Below are 19,626 nucleotides of genomic sequence, written 5' to 3' on the forward strand. Positions count from 1 at the left end.
TTTCGAGAAAGTATAAGTGATATAATTGGCCCTATCCAAAGCTCCATTATATGATTAGAAAGGGTCAGTATTTTGCCTTGAAAGAATCTTTAAAATAATAAAGGCAACCTGAACTTCTATTTCTCTCTGTTTTACAATAGTACTGCAAGTCTTGAAAACTTCAGGACAGCTTTGATTTACCAGAAGCCCTGTCTCTTCTCTTTCCTTTCTCCTTTTCCTCCCAATACACACACATTTGTTTTATATCGCCTATCTTAAATGTGAATTATTTTCTGTCCTTGGAAAATTAGAAATAATTTTAAGACAGCATAGACAAAAAATATGCAGAAAGTAACATACATTTTGAAGTGTCAAACCACTGATGTTAGTTGATATTGCTCTCAGACAGTCAGCACTCTCCTGGGCTGTATATAACTGAAGTATCCCAGTACTAACTCCATCGAGTGCCAGCACTTCAAATGCATTAGATCTGCAGTAAGAAGAAACATATCCATAAAGGAAGATATGTCAGTTTTCTGAAACTGCCCAATATTTTTCAGGGTTCAAGTGATCTTTACAATCTTTGACAAGTTTTGGGTTTTGACTTTACAAAGTAAAGGAAAGGTAACAGAAAGAAAGATAATAATGGACAGTATCAGGAGCAATACATACAATAAATACTTTCTCTGTACCAGTATCTATATGCCCTGATCATTTATTTACTAGGGTATAAATATATGTTTACAATTACTGAACTTAGTGTAGCATACTGAGGACATATGCATTAATTTTTTTTGAACAACTATAACAAATCCTGAAACCAAAATGACTTTTTTTCTGCATTTCTTGCATTTTGGTTTCATTTACTAAGGATGTATAAGTTGCAAAGAATTGACTTCCCTAGTTTTAATTTCTTGGATTCCTATAATTTTCTATATAAAATTCTAAGCAATGCTTCCTTTAAGCCCCTTTATGACATAGAAAATCTGAAAAATGTACTTAAAATTTCCTTTAAAGCATTTTTCAGTGTAAGGCCCCTTTTCATAATAGCATCTACGTATGCTAATTGCTAATTGCATTTATTCACTTTCTATGCATCTTTTATATAACAACTTTATTCTGCAAATGCCAGTGCTTTCCTCATTGCTTGCAGTAAATTAGGCACCATCCATGTACTGCTGAAATCCCACACATCTGGATGCTGAAATGGGATATCATTATGCATTTTGAACTGTTAGATTTTTTGGTAGGAACAACAGAAAATTAAGTAGTGGCATGGAAGTGCACTGGTTTAGATATCTTTAAAATATGTGTCATGCAATGTTTTCAGCAACAGAACTTCAGAAAGCTCAAATACTACTATAAAAGACAATTATAAATAGTTGAAAGATTGTGCATATGTTTCTTTTGTATATCATTTGGAAAATATTGCTGCTATCTGCTATATTTGTAGTACAGATTATTTATATGCTATATTGGTTTCTTTTCAGAACTAACCCAGAAGAAAATAAGATACTGACTCAAGAAAAATGCTCTATGTGGTTGCAGGGTTTCCCTGTGATTCTCTGATCTAAGGCCAAGTCCAATAATGCTTAGTTTATGATATATGTCAAAATAAGCATTCAAAGTGACACATGGAGGTTACAAGGCATGTTTACTCATGACTTACTGAAAAAATTATTAACCTAACATTTGTCATTCATAGGCAGTTTGATGGTACACATGAAGACTCATATCTATATACTTGCTAAAAATGGTATTATAAAGTTCCCATCAAATACAATATTCACAAGACAGTATCCATATATATATATATGTATATATACACACCCCTCTGAGATAGGAACGTTCCATTATCATGTATGTAGACAGTGGAGCATGGAAAAAAACTGAATCTGCTGCCATGAAGTTAACCCATTCACAATGCCTACTTTAGACATCAAATTTAAATATCAAAATTAAAATACATTTAACTGAAGCAGGAAATAGTAAATGCTCTCCACTGAATCCATAGAAGGCCTAGGATTCTAACTCATCCAGAGCAGATGCATGAATGAATGCAATGTGAATGCCCTATTCAAGTGGCACAAAGTTATACAAACGGCTGATGAAAGATCACAGAAATAAACTCTTAAGCTAACAACTAATGCACTAGACAATCAACATAAAAACAAAACAAAACAAATTTTATTATAAAAATGAACTAATCTTTTATTGTTTGAAAGCATGATGCTGGCAGTACTTCGGATGACACTACAAACTCCAGTTGTCACATCCTTTTCCTTATTAAAATATGGTAATCAGTTATAAAAGCCAGTTGACAGAGTTCTGAACGCTTCAGTCACAGGATATTTGCACAGAATCAAAGAACATGGTGTGAGGGATCCTGAAGGTCCTCTAGTCCAACCTCCTGGCTGACTGGTTTACATTACAATTCTCTTTTCAGCGAGAGGACCAAAACTGGACACAGTATTATAGATGCATGTATTTGAGATGTGGCCTCACAAATGCAAAGCAGAGAAGAATAATCACTTCCTTCAACCTGCATACCATTTTATTACCAATGCAGCCCCATCTGTCTTAGCCTTCATCACTGAAAGTGCTTACAGCTGACCGCTGCTCAATGTGCTGTCCATTAGGATCCCCAAGCCCTTCTGCAGAGCTGTTCCCTAGCCAGTATTGTTGCATGGGCTTATTCTGACCCAGGTGCAGGACTTAGCATGTGTCTTTGCTGAACCTGATGAGATTCCTGTTGGCTCATTCTTTACCTTTTTGAGGTCTCTCTTGATGGCAGTCTTATCTTCAAGAATGTCTACTGCTCCCAATTTGATGCCATTCATGGACTTGATGAGGATGTGCTCTGTCCAACTGAGCAGATTACCAATGAAGATGTTAAACATTACTGGCCCTACTACAGACAGCTGAGGAATAATACTTGTAAACAGCCACCAGATAAACTTTGAACCATTATCCACTGCCCTTTGAGTCTAGCCAGAATTTCATACATCTTGTAGTCCACTCATCTAGTCCATTGTCCTCAATTTGGCTACAGGGATGCTACAGGAGACTGCAGAAAGTCTTGCAAAAGTTAATATAACACCCACTGCTCTCCCCTCATCTACAGAGAGAGTTGTTTCATCATACGAAGCAATCTGGGTGGACAGGTGCAGTCCTAAGCCCCCAGAGTCTCTGTGAGGAACCTGTCAATCTCCTGTTCATCCTCCATGATGCTATGCAGCTGCTCATCTCCTTCATCTCCTCTTCAACTGATAGCTCAACCACCTCCTCCACTGACCCCATTCCTGGTCTCTAGCCAATGTGTCCCTGTAGCCTGTGACCAGGACAACTGCCTCCTCCCTCAGGAGCTCTGTCTGGTTTAAGGCCTCTGATGTGCCATAGGTAGTCACGCTGTCTGGTATGGGGGACGGAGACCTGCAGTGCACCACCACCACCACCACCACCACTATGCTGACTTTAGCAGAAAGCTGGTTTTGCCAGAAAGCAGGCCCCTTTGAAGCAAGTGACTGAAACAAAACAGAAAAAGAATAAGCAAAGTTTACAGATGCCAACCAGTAAGTCTGTGCTGGTAAAACAGTGGTTTTGTTCTCAACATACTGAACTTTATTATGATTATTTCTTGCCTTTAATTACAGTAGTTTCCCTCTACAATTCACGTAACATATTGTTCTGTTTTACTCTGTAGTCTGAAAAATATAACATATATACAGAAAAAAGTAAAAGCAAATATGGAAGCTAAAAATAAAAGCTAAATAGAAAACTACTGAATGCTGAATTTTTCTTTTCTTTTTATGTGAAGTAATCAATAAATAACGCAAGCACAAAGACAGCATTGAAATTCAGGAGAAAATAAATCCTGGAGGCTTAAAGATCATGCCTTTCTCCATTTCTTCAAAGCATGGGCGGGGGGAAGAGGCACAAGTATGCGCCTACTCCTTTTAGCTAAGTTTTGTATTTAATATGGAAAAACAGGTTTGAGAGATCTCAAGATGCTATGTAGTCATCTCATCACCACAAAATACGATTAGATACATCTTTTTTGGCTATTTTTTCCCTCTGTGGCTTCAAGATCATTGAAAGACAGAGCTAGAGGTAATTCCTATCTCTTCTACTTTTCCTGTTACTGTACCGATTATTGCAAATAGAACCAGAAATGAATGGACTTCAGTTCAGACACCCCCCAAAAAGAAAAAAACAGGAAACAGAAATGTAAGCAGTTACTGCTCTGAGAAAGATTGTGTGCTGGTGCTTTACTCTCAGTATCATTTCAAATACAGATGGGATGACATTATCAAGAATTTTACATAACTATTTTAAGTGACTACCAAAGCTCATGAAACTCATCTCTGAATCAAGTAAAAGATAAAGTCCTTCCAAATACAGAAGTCTCCACTTTAATAGATGCATCAACTTTATGGAATTTTTCCCACTTTGCCATGATTGGAAGTATTCTTCACTACAAAGCAGCAATCACCGAATGTATCATGTATAAATAGTCTTACTGAGGAAAGTATCACTTAAACTCCCAGACTGAGAAAATTGAAGGCCTTTTTCTCATCTTGAAAGACTGGAGTTGCATGATTTTCTCCAATGTAGCCTGTTCAAAGACAGCATCATTGTGGCTGTGAAGTGACAATCTGGAGGCAGCCATCCTTCTCCAACATTTAAAATATCTCATCTCTTCCTCAGGTGTGGAAGAAGGATAACAAACATTAATTGTTAGGCGTGTGTTTCACACATTAAATGTAAGAGATCATTTTTGCTGATATGTGACTTCTATGGGGAAAAGTACAAACACTTCAGATGCAGAAAAATTTCTGATGAAAAGAGTCTTCTTTTAATATTTCATATTATGTTGTTAGTTTCTACAGCTTTCTCTCACTCTACATTTATGTAGTTGGACAGCTACTGAATCTGGCCATACTGTCTTTAACTGGACATTGCATGAGTGTGAATAAGAATTTTAGAATGTTTGCTTTTCCTAAACTTTAGGGATTTGGGCCACACTACCCTTACATTTCTTTGTTATTATTTTCAGCCTTTTATCTGTAAATTTTTGTTTGTTTGTTTCTTGTAAGCATAACCACTCAGGAGCATGTGGCACTGTTTCCTATACTCAGTCTATTTATATCCCACTTTCATGGTGAAATGATGGAAGAATCTGCATGCTGCTCTGTTTTGGGGTTTGTTTACTGCATTAATTTCTTTTAATAAAATAACACTGTTTCAGTGAGAGTGGCAGTCAGAATAACAGATAGGCATCGACAGACTTAAATTCAATTCCTGACTTTGACACTTCTTGGTAATTAATAATAACTAATACTAATAAAACTTAAAATGGCCACTGTGAATTTTGCCATATAGAGCCACTAGCTATTAGAGAGGTGTTAAGCAAAAAGACTTTTGTAAGAGAAAACACCTTCTCAGTGCCAACTGAAATGCAAAAAGCTAAATTTCTACTTTTTTAGAAGCTAAGGATTTCAGCAAAAGATACTTTTTCAGTATCTGAATGTGGTATGTGAAACAGTCTGTCCTTTAGATTTATCTCAAAGTTATACGGTATTTCCTTAATAAAAGCCTAGATGGTTGTCTGACAGCAGCTGTTTTATCCAAAGTTTACTAACATGTTGTTACAGACAGATACACTTGATCAGCTTTATATCTTCCCAGGTCCTAACTCAGTCTTCCGCCCTGTTTCTACATATTTTGATGACTGTCTTCAAAGTTTCTTGTGTTTCTTACAGCATTTTCTAGTGGCTTATCTACATTACTCTACGGCTGTCTTGCTAGAATTTCTACTTCTATTTAGGCTTAAGTTTTATGGATTATGGGTGGATATGAATGAAAATTCCTAAGAAAGTACTCCCTGAATCTTTATCTCTTTGAAATTTAAGAAATGAAGGGCTTTAGTACTGTAGCTTTTATATACCCTCATATTTTCAAATAATGATCAAGTTGCTCATACAATTGGGTTATTAGCAGAAACTGTGGAGCTAAAAATAAATGAAGCTATTAAGCATAAACCTGGATTGCATTCTGTGTTTGTTTTAGCTGAACATTTTGCTTCCCATGCTGTCACTTTGCTTTATTTTGTATTAAACTTGGAGTAGTAGAGTAAGATAACTGAAGTGACATAGAAATGATGCTTCTAGAGAAATTTTCTTACTAATTTGCCAGCAGAAGCAACTCCCAGCTGTATCCATCAGGTTTGTAATAATACATGCAGAGAAAAAGGAGAGGGGGGAAGTGGGACGGTTTTAGTATTGATCCGGTCTCTTTCTTACTCTGTTCTTCATGAAGTCATACAAATAGTTACACTGGCACTATGAAGAGGACAGAATAGGGTAAAACAAGCAGCTGAAGGAGAAACAAGAGAGTGGAATGCAGGTATGAGATAATTTAATTGGCTTTGCTGCAGGGAGAAAAGTCTGTGGAATTATAGTCTGTCACACTCAGCATGCTTTATTTGTACGGAAGTAACAGATCAAAGAAAGAGGTGGAGGAGTTTTGCTGGAAAACAGGAGCAGCTTGAATTACTGAAAGCTATATGCAATATCATTGTACTACTGTCGTCTCTTGAGTGCAGCATGTCTAGTAGGGCTGGTCACTGTGGTAGGCTGGAGAACAGGGTGTATGTGTACTTGTGAGCAAGTGTTTTATAATTTCAGTGTAATTATGGTAAGGCATAATTCAAGTGAGATGCATTTCACCCAATTTAGCCATGTTAAATTCTATCGCCTAAGTATATGGATGAGAGGCAACAAACAGAAGTTAGAATGTGGCAAATTACAATCAGATATTAGAATTTTTTTTTTATTTTTATTTTTATTTTTTTGCCATGGGGGCAATCAAATACTGACACAGGTGCCAGGATCAAAAACTGCCACAGTGCGCCTGTGGACTCTTCATCCTGGGAAGTGTCCAAGACTTGACAGCACAAGATGTCTGAGCAACATGATCCCATTAGACCTGCAGTGAGCAGGGAGTTGGACTAGATGACCGCCAGGGCCCCTCCAACCTAAATTATTCTATGATTCGATAAGCAAGGCATGCTAAACTCAGGAACAACTTTGTTTTATCATAAGTAAATGCACAAGATAGGTGAGGTGAATCACTCTCTGGAGATATTTATTTCTCTCCATTGACTCCAACATGAGTCCAGGGATTAAGCACATTTGCAGATGAACAACTATTAGATGTTGCAGTCAGATGAGATCAATCTCACTTATTAAGTCCCAATCCCATAAAGATTTTAAGCATGTGAATAGTTCCACAGAACAGTTGGAATGTTGGTTTGCCTTACATTATCGACATGCAGAGCATAATCACATTAACTCAACTTAAAAAAATACAAGAAAATATTACTAAATATGAATTGAAAATGACAAAGAAAAAAGCAGACAAGATTGATTTCATTCATCTTATTGAATGAACTGGCAAAGTAAATACAAGCAAAGGTAAAAAAAAAGGAACCCTTCAGCTGTATTTTTAAGAAGTCTTAATGCAAGTATTTATATTTTCTTTTAGTCACTTGGATGATACAGAGGCATGTTATTTTCTAATTGGTCTTTCAGCACAATGGGAGTGTGTGGGAGATGTGAAAATTTTAAATAATAAGCCATCCTACTGCATTCCTTGTAGGAAGACTAGATTTATCTTAATGATGCCTTTATAGATGACTTGACAGGTCAATAGCTTCAATCTCTTATATATAACATATAGGTGTCTCTAGTTATTTCCTGACACATAAGATGGCTAACAAAATCTACATATAGATAACAATTATTGGACTGCCTTGCCATTGTAATGCTCGTTCATGTTCAGGTTCAATTTCCTCTCAGGCCCTGTAAGCCTTTCGGTAAGAGGACAGTCTACAGCCCACAACAACTGAATTGTATCCATCAGGGTCATGAATACAGAGAATATCAGGTACATTTTGTTTAAATTATACGCAAATGATTACTTCTTCAAGATTTTCAGCTCTCCACATGATTTAAATATATAGTTTATATGGCATATGAAATTCAGATGTGTTTGGGAGGGAAGAGCAGATGTTCATGTGCATGACACACTTAGCAATGTTTCTTTGAAGTCTGCAAACCGTCTGGTTTCAGAAGGAAGACCAATATAGCTTGCTCTTATATTTTTATTATTATTATTATTATTAATAAGCTAACATAGTGCAAATCAGACTTTTTCCATAACACACTTCTGAAAACAGTCATTTCTTGAACAAATAGATATTTTGAAAAACAAAAGCAATAAAGCTCAGTAATGAGCACTACGACTACTCACTTCAACATACTCAGCTCACTTGACTTATTTCTTTCCTACTTTGATGCCCAAGTTAGTGGAAAGCAAGCAGGTCTGCCACTGAAACCCAAGGCTATTTATCCAGAGGCATTTATTGAAGACATCTGGGGGCAGAGTCTTGCTGAAATAAACCTAGTGGATTAGAATTTAGTATGTTGTCAGCAAGCAGAAGAAAAGGCAAAATAAGTCTCACCACCTCCAGAAAGAAAAAGAAGTAATAATTCTTTGAGCTCAGTGGTAATATTAATATGAACAATCTTCTGACGGTATTAATCTCTTTATTTTGGGGGGTGGGGATAGGAAGGAGATTTCTTTTGCCTTTTCTTCTGCTTCCTAACAATTTGCCTTTCTGTGATCTAGGATTCTGTACTCTAAGGGATGCTATTTAGTAGAAGAAACACAAATGAAGAGATGTGCAACATGTAACCATTGGGGATAAGGGGAAGTTCTTCCTGAATACATGGATTCTGAAAAGAATGAGGATGCTTCATTTTTGCTTGTGGCACACTTAATTGCAGTATAGATTTTAAAGCTAGAATTCAGCTAACCATTGTGAGGGTGAAGATTCAAAAAATAAGCCAGTTTACTTCTCTTGCTATGCTGCCGAACAAGTTAAAGGCATGTATATGAGCTGTAAAGAGCATGTAAATACACTGCTCTACACTGCAAAGAAACAGCAATTTCCTTAATTTTCATGTCATTGATTTTTTGATACACTTTTAGACTACAAATATCTGGCATCCTAAAGGATGTCTAACTTCTGGCTTAGACATTCTACTTCACTTGCTGCATAAGGAACAGGTACTAAAATGCTGAGAATCAGTACTCAGCGCTGATCTCTAATTCTGTGTGGCACAGTTCCTGTCTAGCTTTTCTTTCCTGCCTATATCTTGATTTTTCCCTGAGTTAGCAGCTCATTTTAGTCAAGGGTATGTCTGTCTCTCACTGTGGAGAGATCTGCAGAATGCCTAGCCACTTCTTGGATATCTCTTTGCTTCTATTCTGCTGAGCAGACTTTATTCTGTAGCCTGCATTTACTTGATTCCTGACAATTGATTTCCAAAATATCTTGCTGCTTGAACAGAACTGTGACAAACTTTAATCTTCCTGAAGGATCAAACTGCCCTGTTACAACATTTACAATCCCTGATGTCATCTCCCTGCACTTTGTACTGTTAGGTTGCATCCCATTTCCATTAGTTCCATCTTTTTATAAGAATATAGTGCTCCTTTTCTGTACCGATGATGCTGATTCTGTGTCACCAGTGAGCTTGATTAGTGTAGTTCTATGTTCTGCATCAACAGCAGCCAAGTTAGTTCTTAAGGCACTCTATTAATAGTATCTCTCCAAATCAATAGTTTCTTTTTCACTACAAATTACTCTCATCTTTTCCATTTACCAGATGTTACTGTCTGCCATAGTTTCCTGCCCTACTGCCCCCTTTTCTTGAATTAGATTCCAGTTTGGCTGTGGTATTTTTCATTTACATACTCACTCTTTGCTCAATTCCTTCACCTTCCTTATCTCAAAATGGTTTGCTTAATTTCTTACTGTCCTATTTATTTACCTAATTAAAGGCATTTTGTTAACCCACTGAAGTGTTAAAATGGGAAACAGAAGACTTAAGAAAAATTATCTATCTTAAAAACCCAGTGAGCCAATTCTAAAAACAAAACAAAACAAAAAACACAATACACTGCAATAATTATAATGACCAGAATATCAAGAAATAGAAAATAACACCAAAACCTAATTAAGCTGTTTTTGTAATTGGGATCATAGCTACACAGACTCATAGCCACTGTGCCTACGTTACTTCCAGTCCACACATTTCTTGAATTTAGCTTCCATCTGCTTCCAAATGAGTTTGGTTTTTTTTTTTTTCAGACTCTAAACTCATAATGTTTGAGAGGTTATAGATACACAATATTCACTTCTTAAGACTCTGCATACTTTGGGTAAGAAAGACATTGATCTCAGTATTTCACTGCCAAACTTCTATTACAATTAGTGACCAACTCTATCCCTAATGTATCCATCAACAAGTAGCAATTAACAGTATTCGCAAGAACAGAATTTTCACAGTACATATTACTGTAAAATTTACATAGAAAACAGGACATTTAAGACACTTATGGGTTGATGAGAACTTTAGGATGATAAAAGCAGTGGTGCCTTATTATAAAAACAAGCAAATAAAAAAGTTATTGATTTAGTAAGTTACCAAAAGGAGTACACCAATCTACATGCATTCAGATAAACTTCAATCATATCAACAATCCGAAATATACTAATTAGGGGTGACTTGGGTAGTTACTATTTCTTGCCCATACTCACACTCTCTGAAGACATAGCTGGAAAAATCCTGCACCGAGAAGAGAAGAGATCTACTACATTTCTTACCTCTTCTTTAGGTATCCTGGGACTGTTTTTCTTCTGTTTTTGTTTTGTAATGGGGCAAACACACTTCATGGACTTGCCCTTTGCAGTATTTCTGATTATTCCTCTTTGAGTATAAAAAAGGAAAAAAGTCCTTCCTATTCTCTCTGGTTTCCGTTAATACCTATGGTGCTAACAAAATCTAATATATGTGAAAAAAGGTACTCTTTGGCACTAAGTAAAAAGACTTAAGACTTCATGAGAAAAATCAAATGAAAAATCAAGTGAAATGAAAAGTCAAAGGTAAGTCCTTTTCCTTATAGTGAAGAATAGAATAACAATCAAACATACAGGTTTTCCTGGCCATCTGATGACATAAGAGCTAAAAGTATGCATTTTCGTGCCAAAGTTACTGGAAAGCTCAGAGGAAGTACCAAGCTATTTAAAATGTGTAGTTTAACCACAAAGGAAATGATATAACCTAATCTGATTAGCTTAGATTAGAACTGATCTAATATCACACTAAAGTTATATTATAGTCTAACAGACAACTCTAGCTTATAAAATGTTTCTAATCCAAAAAAGGGTCAAAGACATTCAGCAAGATGCTTACATGCTATACGCTGACATACTCAATATTTTTTAAAGGCAACAAAAAGATACCCTTCAGTAACATATCAGACTCTGTTTGACCTTATGACAAGCAATCTCTTTTTTGTTCATAAGGTTGTCTGAAGGCTGGAGATTATTTACAACACTGGAAAAGGAAAGCTGAAAATTATGATGGCCAAGGAAAGAAAAGTGAATGAGGTCATCCAAACTGGCTGGCAGCAGCTTTCCACATCAGAACAACAAGAATAGTTGGGCTTACACTGTACAAAACCACGTATTAAAACAAGCCACAGCAATTAAGCAATTGATTTTAATAACAAAAGAATGCTAAGTCTGCTGTGGCTATCTGCAAGAATCTCAGAGGTGAAAAAGACGGTTTTCCATTTGGGAAAGAAGGACTGAAGAATGCAGTGTGTGTTACATGGCTGAGTGGACAGACAGCAAGATACTCATACAGGCTTTAATAACCTTTCCCAAACCATAACATTTTGCACAGTTGCAAGTAAATTCCTAAAGCAAGCAGTACATAGACCATTCTGATACACAGAATGATGCAGATCACTCTTTCTAAGTTTAATTGATGTAAAGAGCAGGGAAAAAGGCCCTTCACACAGGTCACCCAGTAGAAGAGAAAGCACACAGCTGCGTATGTGATACTACAGAAAACAGTTCCAATAGTTCTCAATGATATGGACTTAAAAACAAGAGTGGCTGTTCCAGTGCCAGTGCACCTTCTTAAGATCAACTGAGATAATCCTATATATTATCCCAAGGATAATATATAAAGTAGTATATAAAAAGAAATATATAAAGAAGCATTACAGCAAAACAAAGCCATGACAGAGAACAGGAGGGATTCAGAAAGTAGCAAGGATGACATATAGATTCATAAACTCATTTAATACTGAAAAAGTAGGCATGCTGTTTACCTAATGTATGCAGACAGACTCTAAATAAACATTCAGAGAATGGCAAAAAAAGCAAATTGGTCAGCTAGACCCATGATACATTCAAGGAAATTGGCACAGACTCATTCAAATGAATTTAGATTGATGGCTGAAATGTGAAAGGGAGTCAAGATATGCAGATATGGTTGAAAGAAGGGATTTTATCCAGACTGATGTTACCATTTATACTTATAGTTGTTTATAGGTTTCATTTCATGCAAGGCAGACATTTGATTATATAAAGTAAGTACTGAAGACAAATGCTGGAATTTATGCTTACACAAACATGGAGAAATGTAAAAGAAAGTAATATGTGGGATAATAGTAAGAATATAAGCATGTATTTCAGAGGAGGAGAGAATAGGTAAGAGCAGTCTGGTACCCCTCATATAAGAATACAACATTGGTAAGAACATGGGACTGGCCTCACCAGCAATTACTCCCAAGGTGGTATTCCTTTAATGCTCACATGGATATTCCTGCAGGATTACCAAAAATAAAAAGCAGCAGGGTGCATATCAGTAGAAGTATCATGTGATAGTGATAGGCTCTAAGGAATGATTCCAACTTCCTGTATTGTTTAAAAGAAAAGGCAAAAGAACAGTAATAGTGGAATGCTGTGTACAGAAAGTATATATTGGAGTCAGATGCATCACAAGAGACTGTATCTATCTGAGGCTGAGGCTGAAAGCACTAGAATTCTAATTCCTTACATGAAAAATACTTAGAAGGTGTTTTATTTCAAGGCAATCTCAAAATGCATATATTGCTGACATTTTCTGAATTGGAATCCATTCGGATTGCTCCAATTAATGGACAGAGTGCACAGAATAGGAGTGAAACTGCTTCTAACTAGCAGGGTAGTAACTGAACTCAGTCGTTTAAATGTTTTGATTTCTTTCCACTTATCCTTTAAGTGCAATAACATTGATCATTAGAGTTGATGCCTAAATATGCATGCAGAGATTTGTTCATTTAACCCACAGGAGAACTTCTAAGCCTTGTTGTGATATATTTATTTTGGAATGTATAGAGGCCTGTTATAGATTTGGAAGAATGACCATGTGAACTTCACAGCTGAAGGAGGGAGAAAGAAAGCGGTGGAGGAAGTGATGAGAGACTTAGCAAAGAATAGAATTAAGAGCTAACACAAAGACTGGGGAAGAACCTAAAACTCTCCTGGACAGATTACTATTATTTGATTTGTGATGCTTTAACGCAAAGTCTGGGAGAGGAGCTGCCACCTGATTCAGGTGACAGTATACACTTTTGCTTTCACATCTTTTTGTTAGTCCAGCAAAATCAGCTCTTCTATCCTATTCCACAGATGCTTTATAAACCATTGCTTAGGTCTCTGAGATGCAAGATTTTATGATTGAAAATACTACTTTTTGTACCCTGTACTTTATAAAACTCTGTTACAGTCAATATGAGTTTCTATATGACAATGGTATGTAGCATAGTCACAAGAATTGTGAGATATCTCATTATTTTTTTTAAAAAGGTGTTAACTGACAATATCAAAACTTGGGAATATGGAATATAGGAGTATTCTCTTATAGAGCTATGGAGTGAAATGTAATACCTTAAAAACTAATTCAAGTAAAGCCAAGCTTAACCTCTGAACTATCTGCTGATGGTAACCGAACTCCCAAGATAAAATGGATTATGGAAACATATTTTATGGAGCTATGTTTACTATACTTTTTACTTTGTCATTGGTAATCACCAAGCATGCCATTAACCTCAAGGGAAGATGACCGGCATATATATATATCTTTTATGATAAAAACTAAAGATTTTCATAACGCAAAGAATTCTTGCACAGCCAATGCTCCAGAGCAAAATATTAGGTCCAGCTAACTAACCCAGTGCTTCCCTTTTTAGATTACAAACCTTAATTTATCTGTTCCAGCTTTGTACCTCAAGATGTGAGACATCGACAGAGGAACTGATAAGGTGTCTAGCCAGCGCTTCTCGTATTTTGGTTCATTAGCTATGGGTGAAGAAGGTGATGATGGAGCCTGTACAAAACAAATGAGAATCAGTAAGCACAGTCTATCAGACAATATAGTGCATAAAGCAAGAATATGCATTTCTGGCTGTGCTTGTGTTGGAAGTGAATAATATACAGCAATAGAACTATTCAAGAAACTCAGGATCTAGTAGAAAAATGTTAAAAAGTATTTGTGTAAAAAAGAACACTGGAGATCTTGATACTATACTTGTGATTTGATTTCAGTATTTCAGTAATTTTAATTTTAGTATATATATGTAAAGACTACAGTAGTCATGCAGAACACTGGTTTCTTATTTACGCATTGTGACTTTTATCCATAGCATTATTTAATAACAGATTGCAAATCCTGAGTTTCATATTATCACTAACCATATACGGACTGATGAATTTAAAAATTTTATCTTTGAAGTTTTCCTCCAAGTATTTCTTCTAGTAAAGATTGCTGACACTACTTAAGCAGTAAAAGATGTCCAGATCTCAGAACAGTGAAAATAAATATGTACCTGTATGACCTACTTAGTTCATGTTATGAGAACAAACAAAATAATATAACATTAAATTAAATGTGTGCAAATGCCATTGCAAATGAAGTTAGGGGAGTTAGACTGGACATATTGTCATTGATAAAAGGGTCTAGCCAAACCTAAAGTAGAGATTATATGGAGATTGTTCAGCCTCCTAATATATATTGCCCCTTATGTATCACACCTAATTATTTAATTAGTTCCTGAAGGCACCACAGAATGAAACATGATTAAAAGAAAGTATTTTTTAGATTGTTAAAGGTGTAACAGAACCACTAACACTAATATATATATGCAGTGGTATATATATGTATATATATGTAGTTTGTTCTTTATGACATAATGTCCAGAGGTTTACACCATTTGTAAAAACAGAGGTTTACACCAGTGAAAGTACAGAAATATGCCCAAATTTAGAAGGAAATGGTGGCAATTGGTTTTGGTTGCAATTCAATTGATTTGAAAATTGTGTTTACAGGCAAAAATCAATTAAATTAGAAACAGCTGAGTAACTGCTGGAATTCATTGTTCAGAATACCACTCAGGATTTATGATCATGATTATGTACTGCAAAATGGGAATTATTAAATGGGAACAATAGAACAGCAAGGAGCTTCTTACAGAGTGCATAAAAATGATAACTTGGAAAGTTTTCATTGGTACTTTTATCTCCTCACTATCATGACATCTGAGCATTGCACTCTTTTATAAAGATAGGAATACTATTTACAGAGAAGCAGCTGAGACAGATTCACAGACACAGCTATTAAGGTCAAAACTAGGCATCTATGTTCTCTAACTCTGAACCAAAATTACTTATCCCAGGTTGTAAAGAGAATTTTCTAGTACAGAATGTAGTTGAAAGCTGGCTATTTTAAAAAAAGGTCACAAATATGCACTGAGTAGTACGTACAAAAGCAGATAAACTACAGGATGACCTGGCTTCAGCTCTGTTAAGCCCTGGTGTTCAAAGGCCATAAAATTTAACTCAAAATAAAGCATATTCTGAGAATTGTTTTATTTCTAGTTCTTTTTCTTGCTCATAAGGTTTTAGGGTTAACATTTTTTCCTAAAGCTCTTATAGTCAGCAAGGGCTGATCTTTCTATTTATTTCTTTAAATAAATCAGAATAGTGAGTTTCATATTCTAACAGGACCACTGAGAATTAGTGACTGAGGAACACATTCTAGTAAATGAAAAATTTGTAATGAAATTGCCAGAATTGGTAATACTAAAATATCTCCTAGGCTTCAAACTGTTTGGGGAAAAGAATTTCATTTAGAGTATTTGCAAAGTACCTAGGAAAATCCAGCTTTCATCTGATTGAGATCTCCTGGTGTTGTTGCAGTATGAATATTTAATAATAAAGTTCATAGACTAATTCTAGTCCGTACAATTAGCCTCAAAAGGCTAAGGTGTCTCCAGAGCTTTGTATAAATTTTATAAGATCATAGTGAAGAATCTGTTGCATATTTTTGAATTCTGTACAAATGATTTTGTGACATAACCTCATGCAATCCGAAGTTGAAAATGATCAACATAATTTAAAGTGCCTATCTGGAAACTGAAATGTCTAAGCATAAACCTGAAGGTAGTTTATTACAGTCAAACATAAATGCTTGAATACAATCACTGAATTTATATCCAGGAATCAGAAAGTAAAGAATTACCACAATTTCTGAAGCATCCTCACCTATTTTTCCATTCCCCTCCACTCTCTAGATATGGATCAGATCTAGATAATCTAAACTTAAAAGCCTGTCTGTAATGACAAGGAATAGGGAAAGGATACAAAGGGGTCAAGCTGGTGACATTCTCAAATGTCTACTTCGTACTAAAACATATTCTACTACCCAGTTTATGTTGGAGCACAGAGTAGAGCCTGACCCCTCCTTCTTAAGGGAAAAAGAGGGCATACACATGGCCATAGGCCACCATGCAAAAAGTAAACTCTGTCATAGGACCAACACTTCATTTTGTTCAGCTTGTCCTGTAACCTATTACACTTCAATTTGACACTCATCCTTTGATTTTATCCCTTCAAAATTAGTGAACACATAGATAAACATAACAAACTGGGGAAGAATCAAGTCAACACAACTTTTGCAAACAGAGGTCACATCTCACAAATCTTTCAGAGTTGTCCAAAGCAGTCAACTAATATGAGAGAACCACTTGGTAAGGCACACTTGGATTTCCAAAAATCATTTGTCCCACACAAAGATTCTTAGCTAATTTGCTATGAAATAAGGCAAGATAAATACAGATAAATAATTACCTAAAATATAGCAAAATATAGCAAACAAAACACAGCAATTAATAAGCATTTTTCACTGTGGAGGGGCATTATCAGGCTCCCACAGGCAACTGTGGCCCAACCTATGCATATTGATGAATGAACTGGACAAGGTGGTGAATGCTGGACTGACCAAGTTTACTAAGCATACCAAGTAATGAAGAACAATAAAAAGAAAATCAAAATGAAAATAAAGAATCTCATGATATTTAATATTTCTCCAGTCAAGAGATAAAATGACAGACAAAATTATTGTAAACAAATACTTGAGAAAAGACAACATTAACTTTCCATATGCTGTGGTAGGATATGAACAGGTGATTACTGCTCAGCAAAAAGATCTTGCTCTTGTGGGAAAAACAAATGTTGAAAGGTATGGAATGGCTTCCATGAAAATGAGTAAGTAAACAAAGATTCATTAGACTAGAAAAGAAACTGCTGAGGGGGGTGTATGGCAAAGATTTATAAAGCCACAAAAAATGCAAAGAAAGTGACTAGGAAGCAATAGTTCACTGAGTCTTTTAATATAAGAAGCAGAGATATCAAATAGAGGTAAAATGCAACAGGGTAAAAACAAAAAAAAGGATGTATGTCTCCACATAACATAGAGTGAGGCTGTGAAACTTTCATCCACAAAGTTGTAGGTGCTAAAAGTTTATATGTGGTCAAGAAATACAAATATATGGAATCAAAATCCAAATAGGGCTGCTAAATGCAAAGATACAAACTCCGGCTCAGGAAGTCCCTATGCCAGAAATCACTGGAGGTGTAGAGAATATACCGTAGAAATAACACTATATATTTCCTCTGGTCTTGTATTTTGTCAAGAGCATGTTTTGAGGACAAAGTCCAGTGTGCCGAGCTGGCTGCCCTTCAAGCCTTCTGTCTACTAAACAGCTGCTGCTCATGTTGCAACCCTCCACATCACCCTTCCAAAGCACTAAAAAAAATAGCTGTTTAGGGATCACCTCTGCAATCACATCTTTTATCCTCTGGTCCATTTCACACCTTTGACTTTCTGCTGAGACCACCAACAATGCTGCCAATTAATGCCATTTTGTTTGTAACACCTGTCCATTAGGAAATGGATTGAGCAGAAAAATCTCATTTTTGACAGAACACTGAACAAGAATCAGTTTGTAATGACACATAATCACTACCCACCTGGGACAGATGTGAGCTGCTGACCTGGAGGAGGGAACGATTCTGTATCCCATTAGCAATCACTGACCTATGAAGGACAATTTAGATGAGAGCTTTGTTGTTTTTTTAAACATATTCTATAACAACTCATTATGGGTCAACCAAGAAGTCTTTCCATAAATAGAATAAAACATCCTCTGTTAAGTGGGAGCCTTAATTAGATATGTCTCTATAATCAACCTTCCACTATCAGAACATAGGAAGGGAGAAAATAGGATTGCAGCTGGCTGTGGCTGTCAACTTTTCATCTTGTTGTGATATACGATTTGCAGAGAGTGGGCAATCAGTTGTTTTACCTTGCTTTTTTTAAACTGCCACTGATTCTAAATCTCTACAGGGGAAATATCATGTTATTGGAGGAAAGTATTTCTGAATCTTCCCTAGTAATTTAATTTGCAATTTCTCTTACGGCTGCCCCTTGAAACGGTGATTTTCTAGGTTGACACAGCTCTTTCTTTAAACACAGGCTTCAGACAGGTTGAAGCTGAGTTAAGCCAGTTTTGGGAGCAGAAAATACTCAGGGTCATGCTACTCAGCGTGCTTAAGCTTGCACTTAAATATGCTCTTTACTTCATACTGCAAATATAATCTGTTTTGCAGGAAGGCAGGTCTTGCAAAGTCTTTATAGTGGATGAAGATGAAGGAATACACCTGGAATAGCAAGGTATCTATTGCAAGCATTGTCATAGCACAACTGGGCAAAAAAACAGAGGCAACAATTATTGGTAGGCTTTATTCTTAGAAGACTAAACTGACTAGCATCAAGTATTTGTTCCCTTTAAAGAAGCTATCTTTCTTTCTTTACTACCATGATGCCTTGCTCTGCTGTCACCACCTTTAAGAAAGAAAGTGAGGGCAGAACCTTTTTTTTAGCAATATCTGAGCTTTCAATGGTCTCTTGCAGTGTATGACAGTAAAGATGATAGGACAAGTCAAGGATTCAAGGCTTTCTCATTCCAAGCAATGCAATCTTACTTCTGGTGGCAAATTTTAATTGAAAAAAGGTTCTAGGAACCTCACTTCCACTTTCTGGAATGCTTCCATTTCCAGATATTCCTGATAACTGAATGCCCATCAACCTCCTGTTTTGATAGGCTCTGGCAAACTGGAGATATTTGAAGCAATTTCTGCTGCTGTTGCAGAATCCTACTGGAAGGATGTGGGCAAGAAATAGCTAGGAAGATGTGATTCTTTTGGGGGTACTCTGAGTTCCTTATCACTTCTTCTCAACCTGCTAATGTGTTTGGCTGGTACTGGTTTGTTCCTCCTATCAATGATGTTTCTCCACTGAGGATGGTAAAGGCATAAACCGATTTCCCAAAATGTGCCTTTTG

General features: G+C 36.1%; 1 protein-coding gene across 1 annotated transcript in view; it reads right to left on the reverse strand.

Annotated features, from left to right (window-relative positions):
* The window catches only part of LOC135330579 (gamma-2-syntrophin-like), a 139,356-nt gene that overhangs the window by 46,198 nt on the left and 73,532 nt on the right, over positions 1-19,626 (reverse strand). The window contains exons 5-6 of the mRNA XM_064524491.1: positions 14,146-14,273; positions 340-469 (exon numbers count right to left, since the gene is read on the reverse strand). Of these exons, the coding sequence (XP_064380561.1) occupies positions 340-469; positions 14,146-14,273 (258 nt within the window). The remainder of the gene's footprint in view (positions 1-339; positions 470-14,145; positions 14,274-19,626) is intronic.

Source organism: Dromaius novaehollandiae, chromosome 22 (assembly GCF_036370855.1).
Source record: "Dromaius novaehollandiae isolate bDroNov1 chromosome 22, bDroNov1.hap1, whole genome shotgun sequence".
NCBI classification, from domain to species: Eukaryota; Metazoa; Chordata; class Aves; order Casuariiformes; family Dromaiidae; genus Dromaius; species Dromaius novaehollandiae.